At 39.7% G+C, this 16,622-nt stretch overlaps 1 protein-coding gene across 1 annotated transcript; it reads left to right on the top strand.

Annotated features, from left to right (window-relative positions):
• The first annotated feature begins 3,871 nt into the window (after window positions 1–3,871).
• LOC115429896 (syntaxin-2-like) lies at window positions 3,872–14,894 on the top strand. The gene is made up of 8 exons (XM_030149705.1): window positions 3,872–4,228; window positions 4,310–4,409; window positions 4,782–4,856; window positions 9,209–9,282; window positions 9,419–9,527; window positions 11,371–11,444; window positions 13,663–13,800; window positions 13,896–14,894. Exons 1-8 carry the CDS (start codon window positions 4,181–4,183, stop codon window positions 14,100–14,102), a joined length of 825 nt encoding a protein of 274 aa, XP_030005565.1. The 5' UTR covers window positions 3,872–4,180; the 3' UTR covers window positions 14,103–14,894.
• The last annotated feature ends 1,728 nt before the right edge of the window (window positions 14,895–16,622 follow it).

Below are 16,622 nucleotides of genomic sequence, written 5' to 3'. Positions count from 1 at the left end.
CAAACAGAGCAGGCCAAACAGAGCCATTGGTGCCTTTACCTGTCTTTCACACAGACGTAGACAGGGAATCCGGAGGTGTTGAAAAAAGTGATGACAATTCTAAGGGCCCATGACTGACAGGGGTCCTAGAACGTACTGCATGTATTTGGATGAAAGTGATGTTGTTCTACATTGCATTTGTATATATAAGTTATTTATTACAAAAAATGTTTGTTATACCTGTGTAACAGCACAACAGGAAAGAGAAAAACTAAGGATCAGGCTCTCAGGTTGTGTGACCCTATGCTCTGATTGGCTGGTGTTTTGTGATGTTGTGCTCTCATTGGCTGATGTTCTGTGACGCTGCGCTCTCATTGGCTGACGTTCTGTGACGCTGTGCTCTGATTGGCTGACGTTCTGTGACGCTGCGCTCTCATTGGCTGACGTTATGTGACGCTGCACTCTCATTGGCTGACGTTCTGTGACACTGCACTCTCATTGGCTGGCGTTCTGTGATGCTGCGCTCTGATTGGCTGACAGTCTGTGACGCTGCGCTCTCATTGGCTAATGTTGTGTGACACTGTGCTCTGATTGGCTGACGTTCTGTGACGCTGCGCTCTTATTGGCTGATGTTCCATGACGCTGCGCTCTCATTGGCTGATGTTCTGTGACGCTGCGCTCTGATTGGCTGACGATCTGTGACGCTGCGCTCTCATTGGCTGGCGTTCTGTGACGCTGCGCTCTGATTGGCTGACGTTCTGTGATGCTGTGCTCTGATTGGCTGACGTTCTGTGACGCTGCACTCTCATTGGCTGATGTTCTGTGACGCTACGTTCTCACTGGCTGACGTTCTGTGACGCTGCGCTCTTATTGGCTGATGTTCCATGACGCTGCGCTCTCATTGGCTGATGTTCTGTGACGCTGCGCTCTGATTGGCTGACGATCTGTGACGCTGCGCTCTCATTGGCTGGCGTTCTGTGACGCTGCGCTCTGATTGGCTGACGTTCTGTGATGCTGTGCTCTGATTGGCTGACGTTCTGTGACGCTGCACTCTCATTGGCTGATGTTCTGTGACGCTACGTTCTCACTGGCTGACGTTCTGTGACGCTGCGCTCTCATTGGCTGGCGTTCTGTGACGCTGCGCTCTGATTGGCTGATGTTCTGTGATGCTGCGCTCTCATTGGCTAATGTTGTGTGACGCTGCGCTCTCATTGGCTAATGTTGTGTGACGCTGTGCTCTGATTGGCTGACGTTCTGTGACGCTGCGCTCTTATTGGCTGATGTTCCGTGACGCTGCGCTCTCATTGGCTGACGTTCTGTGACGCTGCGCTCTGATTGGCTGACGATCTGTGACGCTGTGCTCTCATTGGCTGGCGTTCTGTGACGCTGCGCTCTGAGTGGCTGACGTTCTGTGACGCTGCGCTCTGATTGGCTGACGTTCTGTGACGCTGCGCTCTCATTAGCTGACGTTCTGTGACGCTGCACTCTCATTGGCTGATGTTCTGTGACGCTACGTTCTCACTGGCTGATGTTCTGTGACACTGCGCTCTCATTGGCTGGCGTTCTGTGACGCTGTGCTCTGATTGGCTGACGTTCTGTGACGCTGCGCTCTCATTGGCTAATGTTGTGTGATGCTGCGCTCTGATTGGCTGACGTTCTGTGACACTGCGCTCTTATTAGCTGACGTTCCTTGATGCTGCACTCTCATTGGCTGGCGTTCTGTGACGCTGCGCTCTGATTGGCTGATGTTCTGTGACGCTGCGCTCTTATTGGCTGGTGTTCTGTGACGCTGCGCTCTGATTGGCTGACGTTCTGTGACGTTGCGCTCTCAACGTTCTGTGACGCTGCACTCTGATTGGCGACATTCTGTGACGCTGCGTTCTCATTGGCTGGTTTTCTTTGACGCTGCGCTCTGATTGGCTGGCGTTCCATGACACTGCGCTCTCATTGGCTGTTGTTCCATGACGCTCTGCTCTGATTGGCTGGCATTCCATGATGCTGCCCTCTCATTGGCTGACGTTCTTTGTCACTGCGCACTCATTGGCTTACATTTCGTGACACTGCGCTCTCATTGGCTGATGTTTTTTGACGCTGTGCTCTCATTGGCTGACATTCTGTGATGCTGCACACTGATTGGCTGGTGTTTGTTGATGCTGCGCTCTCATTGGCTGGCGTTCCGTGACACTGTGTTCTCGTTGGCTGGCATTCCATGACGCTGCGCTCTGATAATGGCTGGCATTCTGTGACACTCCGCTCTGATTGGCTTGTTTTCTGTGACGCTGCACTCTCATTAGCTGGCGTTCTGTGACCCTCCACTCTCATTGGCTAACATTCTGTGACACTACGCTCTTATTTGCTGGCATTCTTTGACACTGCGCTCTCATTTGCTGACGTTCTGCGATGCTGTGCTCTCATTGGCTGGCATTCTGTAACGGTGCACTCTCATTGGCTGATGTTCTGTGACACTCCACTCTCGTTGGCTGACGTTCTTTGACATTGCGCTCTGATTGGTTGATGTTCTGTGACGCTGCACTCTCATTGGCTGACGTTCTGTGATGCTACGCTCTCATTGGCTGGCGTTCTGTGACACTACGCTCTGATTGGCTGCTCAAAACAAATACATGAATGAATGAAAAAAAGCCTGTTTTGTTTAAAATCATTGCTTCCTTGTGCTTTTTAAGGCTAAAACTCAGAAAAAGACTGTTCTTGGTAATTTGCAAATGCCCATGTTCCTGTGACTTTAATAAAAGAGGCCTCAATTCATTGCAACTTTCACCGCATTTTTTTTTTTTTTTTTTTGAAAAGCTGAAGCAAAATCAGGCATTTTAGGCCACAACAATAAAAAAAAAAAAAAAAATCCAGTGAAATCCTGGAGGGACTGTATGGTATATCATTTGTTATTAAAAAAAAAATAAATAAAAAAAATATATATATATATATATATATATATATATATATATATATATATACAAAACTCATCACCATAAAATAATATGTGCCTCACAAGGCACTTATAGACCTTCTTATTAGTTTTGTATCAGTTTTGTATTGTTTTGTTTTTGGCAAACATTAATAGCCTCTGACCCCATCTTCCTTTTAGATATGGTTTAGTCCAGAGGCCAGCGCTCTGATGCCATTAAAAAAAAAACAAAAAAACAACTTTTATCTAAAAAGCAAAACTATATTTTATTCTTATTTGTGCAATAGAAAAAATATAATACTGTTGTTATTATTAAAAAATACTGTTAAAATGTTAAAGATGGTTTACACAGTTCTCATCAATAATGCACAAAATCATAAAATCTGTTGTAAGCGGAATATTGATTCATACCTGCAGATCACAGTTCTATATTTTAGGGTTTGCACAGTTTGCAGCATTGTGGTGGTGGGGCCAAAGGGAGGTTTTTCTCATGGGGCCTCAAAACCCTGGCAGCACTCCTAGATACAGGTATATGTGTCTTAGACCATATTTTACACTTAACTGCCATAGGGCACTAAGTCAACTTGGTGATTAAACTCACTAGAATTACAATGTCAACACCTAAAATGATCCACAAATTTAAATGCACTCAATTCAGTGGCAAAAATACATTTTTGTGTTAAACTGCAATAATCTCTTGAGACCCAGGAGAGTAAAAATTTTGACTTTTAAAAGAACAGCTACTTTCTTGTTTTATTTTATTTAATTATGGAATGTCATTTGCAGTCGACAGTTTTGTTTTGTTTTTTGTTTTACATTGAAGTTATGTTAACTCATTTCGTTTATGAAGACGTGCTGTTATGTTTTTTACAGTGTAGATTCGGGGACGGATCTGTTTGTCCGTTGGTTTTGGCTGATGCGCGCTCCCTCCTGCGTGCCCGCGCCTTTTCTTCTCTTGTGCCAGGTGTTGTTGGGTGTTCCTTACACACAGGTGGAGGGGCAGGTACCTTCACCGAAAATAACCGACGGAACAGAAAAACTCGACGATGCTTCACTTCAATTTACTCTAGTCAGACAAAGACAGGACGATAATCACCTCTGGATGCGTTTTTAGAAGTTAAATAAGACTTAACGCCGCCCGAACGGACAGAAATGGTGCATATATTCATCGGCGTATGGCAGCATCCCGCCTAAACGGATAGCTTTACGGTTTTAATTCATGCGCGTGCTGCACCTGTGTTTTCAGAACGGCAGCTGTTGTTTTCAGGTGATTAAAGGAATATGACCGACAACACGAAGAGAGCCAACATGGAGGAGTTCTTCAAAACGGTACATTTACACAGCTTATGCCTCGTTTATCGTTTAATTATTAGTTTGTTAATGTGATTTTTAAAAAAAGTGTATTTGTAGGTGGGAGAGGTACGAGTTCTCATAGAAACTATTTCCAACCAAGTGGAGGAGGTGGAGAGGAGACATGGAGTTATCCTGTCCAACCCAAACAAAGACCACAGTAAGTCCCACAGACCATTACAGCACAAAGAAAGCAACTAATTCAACAGGAGCATCACTGTTTAAACATGTTAGATCACCTGGGGCTGAGGTAATGCTCCAGTAAACACACACAAACACACACAGACACAACACACAGCCTTCGGTAAACACATCCACACCTGGGGGGGGGGTTGTGTACAGACTAAAGCATAGAACAAGATTTACATGTTTGCCAAGAAAGGGACATGAATATACATAAAAAAAAAAACAGTGCTTTATGATGCTGTAACATATTTTGCAGTGTTTGTTTTATGTAGACAACATGCAAACTGAAACTTATTGAAATATTTCCTCTATTTCTTCGGGTCATGTGACTTTATTTTATTATTAGGAAACAAAGAAGAGCTGCAGAAACTGAACAGTGACATCAACAGGAACTCGAACTTGGTCCGGGCCAGGTTAAAATGTAAGTGGACATATACAGGGTGGGGAAGCAAAATTTACAATGAACATTTAGTTGTTTTTTCTCAGCAGGCACTACGTCAATTGTTTTGAAACTAAACATATATTGATGTCATAATCATACCTAACACTATTATCCATACCTTTTCAGAAACTTTTGCCCATATGAGTAATCAGGAAAGCGAACGTCAAAGAGTGTGTGATTTGCTGAATGCACTCGTCACACCAAAGGAGATTTCAAAAACAGTTGGAGTGTCCATAAAGACTGTTTATAATGTAAAGAAGGGAATGACTATGAGCAAAACTATTACGAGAAAGTCTGGAAGATACTATTAAAGAAGAACGGGAGAAGTTGTCACCCGAATGTTTGAGGAACACTTGCGCAAGTTTCAGGAAGAGTGTGAAGGCAGTTATTGAGAAAGAAGGAGGACACATAGAATAAAAACATTTTCTATTATGTCAATTTTCTTGTGGCAAATAAATTCTCATGACTTTCAATAAACTAATTGGTCATACACTGTCTTTCAATCCCTGCCTCAAAATATTGTACATTTTGCTTCCCCACCCTGTAGAACTTCCATCTGTTTGCATCCTAGATTCAAAGTTTTTTTTTTTGTTTTGTTTTTTTTTTGTTTTTTGTCAGTTCACCAGATGCACAGGGGGCTGTTTCTCTCTCACGTAGCTACTTAAATGTCATGCAATGTTACAAAAAAAATGGAGTAAGAATAAATTAGTGGTATAAAAATAAGCTATAATAGAATATAAGAAATATAAATCAAACCTATTTGCGATAGCGGCGGTCGTGCAGTACAGTAACATTTATGAGGTGATGAGGTGCATAATGGAGCAAAACAACAGATAGGACAATAGTGATATATATGACAACAGTGCAATGTATAGTTGTTTTGGTGGGTGTTGAGCTGTAGTGTAACAGTTCAAGGTACAGTGGATATTAATACAAGTTGTGTAATTGTGATTAATGTAGCTGTTTCATTTCTGTGACAATATATGGGAAGTACATTTGTCCTACTTCCCCTAATTCACATGCTGCACAAGCAATGGCAATAGATTTGACAGGCAAATGAGGGGAAAGGAAGTTGGCTCCTATCTGCTGCTGATCATCAGAAAGCACACTGTTAAATACATACCTGACCAAAAAAACAACAAAAAAAACTCCACACCTGGATTTAACCAAGCAAAAAATTTAAGATCCTTCAATTGGATGTTCCTAACCGACCCGGTCGCAGTTTCTTAAACAACCATCAGTTTGAGCATAAATATTGTTCAATGCCAGGATTCATCAGGTTCTTCCAACTTGCGAAACAGTGGATCAGGGTATAAGGCGTTACTTTCACACATGAATTGGCCACTGAGTCCAGACCTGAACCCACTGAGAATGTTTGGAATGTGATAGAGAAAAGTTCACGCAACGGTCCAGCATCATCATCAATAATATTAGAGCTTGGCAAAAAAAAAAAAGAAAAGAATGAAAGTCTGGATGGAAATAAATGTTGTGACATTTATTGTTTACGTATCATAAACAATACCACAGTGAATGCATCTTGTAATCACTAGTAAAGGCGATCCAGTGAGATATTGTATGTGGGATTTATTTTTGGCCAGACAGTGTATAAACATAAAGGATACTGGAGGTATAGGATAATTCAGGACTCATTTATGAATTATACCAGTAAACTATTCTGACTCTCCCATACACTCAATTAAAGGAGTTGGTGGAAATTAAAACAGCACAAATGTTATGCAAAGCAAGAAATAAACAAGGCTTACATTGTCTGGGTCCGACAGCAAGTGCATATCCCCGAAATTCCCCCAATCCTCTGCTATATAATAAAGCAAATAAATGACACAATGTAAAAAGATACCAGCTTAATTGTTATTCGGAAAACAGATTGGGGATAGATTTAATATGAAATGTGGCATTGTGTAGAAATGCCCATAACTGTTCATTTGATATTTTCAGAACATTATCAAACATCCCCCAACCATTTGGAAAAAACACCACTTGGTGTCAAAATATGACATCATGTAAACTCAAGGTAGTGACACGGAGAAAGGTAATTGTTAGGCAATCAATATGAACTCAATTTGAGCTACATCGACCTGATAGTGGCAGAATAGTGGTCAGAGAACCAATTTTTCCACACAAAACTTCACCTAGTGAATGAAAATGACACCATATGAACTCTGGATGGTAGCCAGAAAATGGACATTTGTAAGATGATCAATATGTACCAAATTGTATCTCAATTGGCCTATTATTGCTTGATTTATGTCAAAAAACAGATTTTTACCCCTCAGCCAACTTCTGGCCGAAGGTATTGTAATCGTTTTGTTGTCTCTGTCCATTCAACAACATAATCACATTATCTTTAGAATGCATTGAAATATCTGCACCAAATTTATATTGCAGATGCATCTTGGTATGGAGCAGAAGCCAACTGAAAATAGGTGACCTTGACCTACTTTTTCAAGATCCAGTGGCCTTGTGCAGTTATAATATCTGAGTACTTTCAAATATAAATATGTATAAGTTAGTGGGTTTTACATAAAGACAGTCTAATGTAACTTATGGGGCAGTAACTTTCAACAGAATCTTACACTGTATTTGGCTCAGGGGTATTAAAAATGTTCAGCACCTTATGTTCAGCTAAAGCACCCCCATTTGGATGACTTATAATAGTCATAGAGAAGCTGAAATCAATGAGGTTCTTCCACTAGGGGTTGGTTATTTAGGTATAAGAAATCCAATCAAGTCTGTCCTAGTTGTTGGGTTCACACAAAGAATATCCGGCGGCAGCAGCGTTTGGGGTAAAACCATTATATCCCCAAAATTTCATGTTGTGGATTAGTTTAGTGGAACAGATTGGATCTAAGTATCAAACAATGTGAAAACATCACAAAATTAAAAAGATCTATAAAAACCTTATTTTCCAGAGAAATAGTAACAATAAATGTGAGTACAACAGTAACATAGTTACTGATCTTATTTAATCATTTGTTCTTTTTTTTTTTTTTTTTTTTGTAATTTAATGACTGTCCTTTAGTTTGTTACGGACTGTGTACATTAGCTGATTAGCCTAGTCATGTAAAATTGGGTTAGGGCAATATCAGCTCGGCTTCTTCCTACTCCTTATGGGACATTAAAGCTATACCTACCGATGTGGCATTTCTCACAGCACTTAGTAAAAGTTGGAACATGAACAACCCGCCTCCCTCCAAAGCCCCGCCCCCTTCCCGCTGCCTGAGCTCTGAGGCTCCTCCTCCTCTCATCTGATGCGCGATGGAAACGGAGGAGGAAGCAGAGGTGGAGGTCCGGTCCGTTTTGGCGTGTCCGCGGACCCCTCCCTCAGTAATCAGATGCATCATCCACCTGCCGCGGGCCCGCGGCTCCTGTTCCATCAGTAGACTTGGTCTGTGCGGTACTGGGTCAGTGTCTTCACTGCAGTGCCCACGGGATGGGCGCGCGCACTGTGAACACGTGGCCTCCGCGAATTTTCTGTGGACATTTGAAGTTTCATAGTCCATACAATTATCATCCTACATCATCTTACATTGTGTGACACCATGTAATTGCACCTGTATGAGTCCCACCGTCATAAAAGCTGAGCTTTATGCAGACCTGTTCAGTCCAGTACAGCTGACTTCTGGACTTTTATCTCCATCTTTCATTCATCAGACTCCCGTTTGTGCCCCTCAGTTGTCGTTTCTGTTCATAAATCCGTTTAATCCCTTCCACATGTGCATGTCAGTTCTATCCAAACACATCCTAGACAGTAGACTGTGGTCAGTGACAGGAGAAGCAGCGCCAGTGAAGCGTCAGATTCAGAGGTACACATATGGGATGTGAGACGGCGATAATGGATCGGATGCTGGACGGCTGTAATGGATGATTGACAGGAGGCTCAGTCAGGTTCGGCCAATTATTTTATTCGGACCGACTAAAATGATTGGTCAGACTTTTATTAGAAATATATGAGAACTAAACATTTTTGAGTTTCAATACCTGGTGGATTTCTTTTACATTTTAGTTTGACACACACTTATTAGGAGCATTTTAAGATGACAAAAGAAAAGTGTAAAAATGCCACATCATACGGTATAGCTTTAAGTATGGTTAAAGAGCCACAATGAAATGTGTACATTGTACATTTGTGTGATGTTTAGTTTCTTTTTTGGCTTATTTATTTCCATATATTTGAGTATCCTTTTTAAATCTGGAATTTCTTGTGCCTACTTACATTCGAAATAAAGTCTATCTATATAATTTCTAATACTGCTATCTGTCAAATTATTCTGTGTCATCAGATTTTAAGTCAGTTTACTGTGCATTTACAGCGATACAGAAGAATTTGCTTCTAGAGGAGAACGGCAAAAGTGCATCAGTAATCCAGCGAATCCACAAGAACCAGGTATAGCACTACTATTATTTCCTGGCACAAATTCAGAACTTGGTTTACTATATCCTTAATCTCCAAATTTTCCACACACTGATCATGGGATACATGAGATTAATATTAATATGAGCGTATAATCTTATTTCACCAGCACTCACACCTGACTCTATGCTTTGTGGATGTGATGAGGAGTTATTATAGAGCTCAAATCGACTTCAGAGAGAAATGCAAAGCACGAATCCAAAGGCAGCTGGAAATTGGTGAGTTGCCAAAAAGAAACCGAGTCAGCACATTCATGCTCCTGAATGTCAAATAAATGGAATTCACCAGGATTTTGTCATATTAAAGAAATTAATTATATTTTAGAGAGTAATTGCTAAGATTTTAATAAAAGGAAACCCTGTAGTGAACATGATTCTATGGTAATAGCTCTAAATAATGATCACAGCTGGCACACTGAGTGATACATCTCCCTTTACTCATGTTTTTTCCCACTTTGACTTAATTTTATCTAAGTTAGCATATTTCTGTAGAATACACCCTCACACAGTGATAGAAATTAAATCTAGTGTGTTTCACTGAGTCGGTGCTCAGTAGCCAACACAACTCTGTGTATGTTATCCGAACAAACAATTGTACATGATCATTTGAGGTGTTTCTGCTTTTTTCATGAGATTTTTTTGGTATCCTGTCACAACAGAACCATCACCTATATTTAAAATGCCTTCATATACTAAACTTAAGTGTAATATTCTTATAATTAATTTTACAGTTACATTGTCTGGAAGTCCATATCTCAAACTTACAGATATCCAGTTTAGGATGCTCTATTAACCCATAAAAACCCACACAGCCACTGACGACCAAAACCATCTCCTGATCTTACATGTTTAATACCTGTTGATCCACTAATCCTATCAGTACATGTAAATAATTGGTGTAATATGCAGTTTGTCATCTTTTCATGGTCATCAGATAGGACTTATTTGGATGTTCAGAGGCTCCGTAGTGAAATGCCATCATCTTCTACAACATTGATTCACCAGTAAAACCCATGGAGTTGGATCAGTGACGGTGGATGGGGACACTTGGTTTATGTTCAGTTAATAATATACTTTGTTGAAAAAAGTCACTTTTTCTTCAGTTTTCTCTGTTTCTGATATAACTTTAATATGAGCTTTTATGAACATGTACATAATCAGTAAATTAAATAAGGGTAAATACCTGATTGTCACTGAAAAAACACAAAATTCAGAGGATAATATTATCATACATGGTGGTAAATAACTTAAGGTTATAGAAGAAGAAAAATTTATTTTGTAACTGCCACAAAAGTAGCACTGGGTCTGTATATGTTAACCCCAACAATCACATTCTTTTAAAGCCAGTCCACAGGCAGGTAATTATATGTCAGAGGCAACAGATCAATATGCTTAGGTCATTATGAGGAACAACTATCAGCAGTAAATAAAGAAGAACACTTTGTTATAGTTGATGTATTTAACATAAGTGAATAGCAGAGTCTACAGTCATTTAATACAGTCATATAAAATGTGTATTGTCTGTGTTTAGTGGCCCGATAAAAGAGGGAATAAAATTTTTTGAATAGTGGTTTGATATAACAACGGCCTGAGGGACTTTACAGGGAATTCACAAGACAAAACGGGGTCAGATTGGCCGGTAATTCCCTGTTACTCTATGGGTTGCTCATTTCTCCAAACAGAGCGCCAGTCTTTTTGCTGGATTCCAATTATCTCAGAGCAAACTTTCACAATGCCATTTAGACTGTACCTGACCTTCACTGTGAATCCATTAAACTGGAGAATAAATGAGACCGTTTAAAGACACTCAGTGAATTTTTGATGAAAACATTACATCGTACCACAAACACAAAAGAGTTAAATTCACACATTAAGTATAGTTCGTGTCCCCAACACTTGACATCCAACTGTGTTTACATATAACGTGAGGTGAAAGTCAAACATTGTTCAGAGGTACTTCAATGAGTCAACAATTTGAACATCAGCGGCATCCACAGTACTATCTTTTGATGTATTTATTTCAAATTCTCTGATTCTGTATTTTTTTAAATCTCTTGTTTAGTGGATAAAATCACCACAGATGAAGAGCTGGAGGACATGTTGAATGGTGACAATCCTGAGATCTTCATATCTGATGTTAGTCCAAATGTCCATCTGTTCTAATCCATGAAGCACTGTCAGATCCATAGGTATTTGGCATATTAAGTGACACAGACTTTTGCCTCTGTACACCACCACACAGGGTCTGAAATTAAACAATTAAGAAGACTTCTAACTTTAATTCAAGGGGTTTAACATAAATATTGCACCAGCCATTTAGGAATTACTACCAGTTCACACATAATCCTTCCATTTTTACATGCTCAAAAGTAATTTGACCAACCAAGATCATTCTAAATATGAGTATTGTTTTTATTACTTGAATGCAAGTAGAGAGGAGATTTATGGATGTGGTGAAGGAGGACATGCAGGGTCAGATGGAAGCAGATGATTTGCTCTGGCGACCCCTATAGGGAGCAGTTGTAGTTTTTAATACTTGGATGAAAATCTTTGCAGGTCAGTGTCTGAAGTCTGGATCCCATGGACATGACCAAACCCAGAGTTTCCTGTCTGAAGATGCTTTTCCAGGTCTTTACCAGAGCCACCTTCAGTTGTAGCTTGTTTGTAGGTCTGTCTGCCCTCAGTTTAGTTGTCAGTAATTAAAAAGCTGTTCTATTTGGTTGAGAACAGGTGACTGACTTAGCCACTGAACAGTATTCCATTTCTATATGGGTTGCTTTTGCAGTATGTTTTGAGTCGTTGTCCATCTGTAATGTGACATTTAGCTGAATCTGTGCAGAGGATAGACCTGTTTACTTCAGAATTCATCCTGTCACTTCTATCAGCATCACATCATCAATGAGCACCAGTGGTTGACAGATATGGTTTTTTCTAAGACCCATGCCGATTTTTAAAAAAATTTGGTCAGCCAGCGGCCGATATCCACTGCCGATTTTTGTGGCAGATTTTATATATATATTTTTTAAAGCACATTGACCATAAAATACAACTGAAACACTCAGATAACTAAGATTTTTTATGCAGCAATATAAATGAAATTATTAATACATGTACACATAGTACTCTATTAACATTTATTGAACTTCAAGTGCCCACACAGGTGCCTGATCAAATATAACATTTTTATGACTGATCAAATATCGGCTTTCAAAAAAAACAAAAGATGGCCAATGGCCAATATTGAAAAAAATCCATATATTGGCCCGCCGACATATCGGTCCAAATCTAACTAGAAGCACTCAGAGAGCGCAGACCTCCGCCAAGGCTGATCAGTGGCCCTCCCCGTGGGCCCCCCCACGCCAAGGAGGTTATGTTTTTGCCAGGGTTTGTTTGTTTGTTTGTCTGTCTGTCTGTTTGTCTGTCCGTTAGTGTGCAACATAACTCAAAAAGTTATGGACAGATTTTGATGAAATTTTGTGGTCGGCGCCCCCCCCGTGGGCCCCCCCACCCCCGATCACCACCAAAATTTAATCATTTCTTCCTTGTCCCATTTCCAACAAACCCTGAAAATTTCATCAAAATCTGTCCATAACTTTTTGAGTTATGTTGCACACTAACAGACAGACAAACAGACAGACAGACAGACAAACAAACAAACAAACCCTGGCAAAAACATAACCTCCTTGGCGGAGGTAATAAACACAGTGGACATCATTTTGAGAATTCGTTTGAACATCTGCAAATGCAAATTCTCCCTTTTAAATCAACTCCGGACAATTTACCTGTTTCATTACCTCCCCCAAGGAGGTTATGTTTTCATTGGGGTTTGTCTGTTAGCAAGATAACTCAAAAAGTTATGGAAGGATTTTGATGAAATTTTCAGGAAATGTTGATACTAGGACAAGGAACAAATTATTAAATTTTGGTGGTGATTGGGGGAGGCTGATCTGCCTTGGCGAAGGTCAGCGCTCTCTGAGTGCTCTTCTAGTTTGTCATGTGTTTATCATTTGTGTGAACAGGACACATCTGGACATGAAGCCAATTGTCAGTTAGTGTCCAGTTACTTTTTAGCTTCTAAAATTGGAGTGATTATGTTTTAAAATGGTTGTATTTCCTAAATGATTGATGAAATATTGTTAAACCCTGTTGAATCACATTTTTACGTCATTTCAAATCCATTGTGGTGGTGCACAGAGGCAAAATGAGAAAATCTGTTATTGTCCAAATACTTATGGGCCTGAGTGTGTGTCTGTGCAAGTCAGTAGCAGCTACTTTACTGTACTTCTCTTCTTATTGATCTCCCTTAAATGCACTTACTATTGAACACACTAACCAGTGCACTTTCCCTCCACAGATCAAATCTGAGGCTCGGCTTTCAAGCCAGGCTCTGAATGAGATTGAGTCTCGTCATCACGATATCCTCAGCCTCGAATTCAGCATCAGAGAGCTCCATGAGATTTTTACTGATGTTGCTTTGCTGCTGGAATTCCAGGTATGACAGCTGCCTCATGAGAAGCTGCATGGCAACAGACATAAAGGGGTTGGATCCTAAAATCTGACAGATGTCACTTGCTTTTCATCCACCAGGGGGAGTTGGTTAACAACATAGAAAAGAATGTGATGAGCGCTGCAGAGTATGTGGACATGTCAAAAGCAGAGTGCAGTAAAGCAGTCGCATACAAGAAGAACCGATACAAGGTAGCATCCCTCCCAAGCTTCTTTAAGCCCTTCAAGAGGGTAAACTCTGCTAAAACTGTCCATGATCAAAGCACCTCTGACCTGAACCGCAGCTGAGCCTGTTTGAGCATCGACCTCCAGATCAACATCAAACCCTGAGTCTACTGGAGAGCACTGGTTTATGTTACAGTCTACACCCTGTGATCCTAAGGAAAGTATTTTTTTCCAAATAATAATAATAATAATGATGCACTATCTGTATGAAAAAGACAAGATGCTATGGAGTTTTACATACATGTGGACATACTGTATGTACAAATAACAGAGGCAGCACTGACAAACCAGCGGAAATTAGTTTAACTTATTTGCAAACAATGCAAAATAGTTCCAGATTTTTTCAGGTCATATGTAAAGTCTTTTTGGATTAACTTAAATGTATTTTGTTATTCCTGAATTTGTCCAGTAGGTGGTATCATCATACACAACAAAAGTAGTTTCTTCAAGCTTGTGTTTTGTTTTATGACATATTTTACAGATGCATAAGTAATATTATATGATATTGCGCAATGCCCAGAAAATAATTATTAGTGTCAATAATAATTGTATTTAATTTGTATGTTTTATGTGGTAGTGAAATGTGAATTCAAACTGAAGCTAAAATAAACCCTTTATGTTGAATGTAAACACTGTTGGGTAGTTTTATCTGCATAAAACTATAAATACAGTAATGCTTCATCTTTTTTTAATCACCATATAATTGTAGTGTCATTATCCTATGAGGAATTATGTATTTCTACAAACTTAACTCTTCATAAGCTTATAAAAAATAATCATTTTTGACTTGCATTTCCCTGTGAATCCGAGATGATTTATAAAGTGGTTATTTTAAAGCGAACAATAGCACTTTATCCTCCAATTTATCACAAACATTAAACATCAATTCATCTGGAGATATGTGGTTTTCAATGGGTGGGAAGGGAATAGGAATTGTAGGCTGAGGTCCAGAACTGCAGTAATAATGGTAATACTGCTGAAACCAGTCAGACAAATGCAGTGTATTCAAAAGTACAACATTTGTCTAATACAATAGAGGTACCTCAAATCAGCACTGGAGTAAAAGTATATTGAGTCATAAAAGTGTGTTTTTGTGTTTCATGCTGCAGTTTGGAATCAGTCCTGACAGAAATGACATTTATATTTGAAAGGAAAAAAAAGCAGTTTATATAACAGTGCATAAAACCTTTGGCAGCATCTAAAGGGAAAATAAGTCACTCCAGTAACTCTCAGTGCACAGTATTGATCAGAACCACCAGCTCTTTGACTTTTTGGGGTGGCGTTTCAGGTCATATCCCCCTGGCTGCACGGTAACTGAGCATTCAGTGGTGAGGTGATACTGAAAAATAACGTTGAAAAAGTCTCACTATGGCTAACTTGTGATTGAAGGTTGAGTATCGCTCATTGGATATATGCTGATATCCAGGATGAGATGTGATGTTTTCTAAACGTGTCACACTAAGAGTCTCTTTTCACAGCAGACATGTCTTGGTTCAGCAGAAAACACAGTCGATCCTAATAACATAAGTGGTGGATCTGTTGCAGAGCCATGCACTACTGAGGGGATCACAGTTTGAGACCCTGCACTGTATCCCAGTGGTGCAGGACACATAAAAAAAAAAATCAGAAATACACATCCAGACCATCTTCAAGGAGACCAAGGTATGATGGAGACCAAAATTGTATAAGGTTTTCAAGGTGAAATGTACAACAAATATTGAGTTTCAACCACAGACAGTCACTCGGTTACAATATTCTTGTATGGATAAGCGTAACAAATCAGAATGCCTCCTGGTAAACGTTGCATCCATACAATAACTCACTCATAATTCTACAGAGAAGCCCCTGCCAAAACAACTAAAGTAGTTTATTTTTATGGCATGTTTCAACACAAAGCGTCAGGGGCAGATCTAGAAAAATTTACATGTGATGGCAAAGGGAGCAAAACGGTTTCACAGGATGGAATAGGAAGACAGTAGGTGGGAATTCACATATTAATACACAAGATAAGATATTTCCTTATCAGTTCCCACAAGGGGAAATTCCAGCAAAAACACAATTATTATATAACACACTATATCACTGCACATTACCCAAGTGTTTAAATACACAACAGGAAGATCAGTGTTCACACAGCCAAAACGAAGCTCCTAAAAAGTAAACATAATGAAAATGGAAATGTTTTATTTATTTCAAGAGGACCAGTGTTGGGGAAGTTACTTTTAAAAAGTAACGGTTGTTACTCGTTACTTCTTTAAAAAGTAATGCATTGCTTTGCCTAGTTACCCTCTACGTGAAGTAACTTTTTTTTACGTTATTGTTACTTTCACGTTATTTTTATGTTGTTGGACATTGGGCAGAACCACATATCTGTTCCCTAATATGTAGGGCTACATAAAATTCTACTATAGAGGACATAACAGGTATTTCTTTTGTGCTCTTTGTTTTAAAAAATGCCACAAACAGAGCACTGGACAAGAAAACATTGGACTACTATTGGCTTCAACACCACCACTAAGCCCTATCAAACAATATGAAATAACATAGGCTTGATACATCTTATGGGTATATAGGTGAACACAA

This window comes from Sphaeramia orbicularis, chromosome 12 (genome assembly GCF_902148855.1).
Source record: "Sphaeramia orbicularis chromosome 12, fSphaOr1.1, whole genome shotgun sequence".
Taxonomy (NCBI): Eukaryota; Metazoa; Chordata; class Actinopteri; order Kurtiformes; family Apogonidae; genus Sphaeramia; species Sphaeramia orbicularis.
The sequence above is the reverse complement of the archived record's forward strand: the minus strand, read 5'-3'. Positions and strand labels throughout refer to the sequence as shown.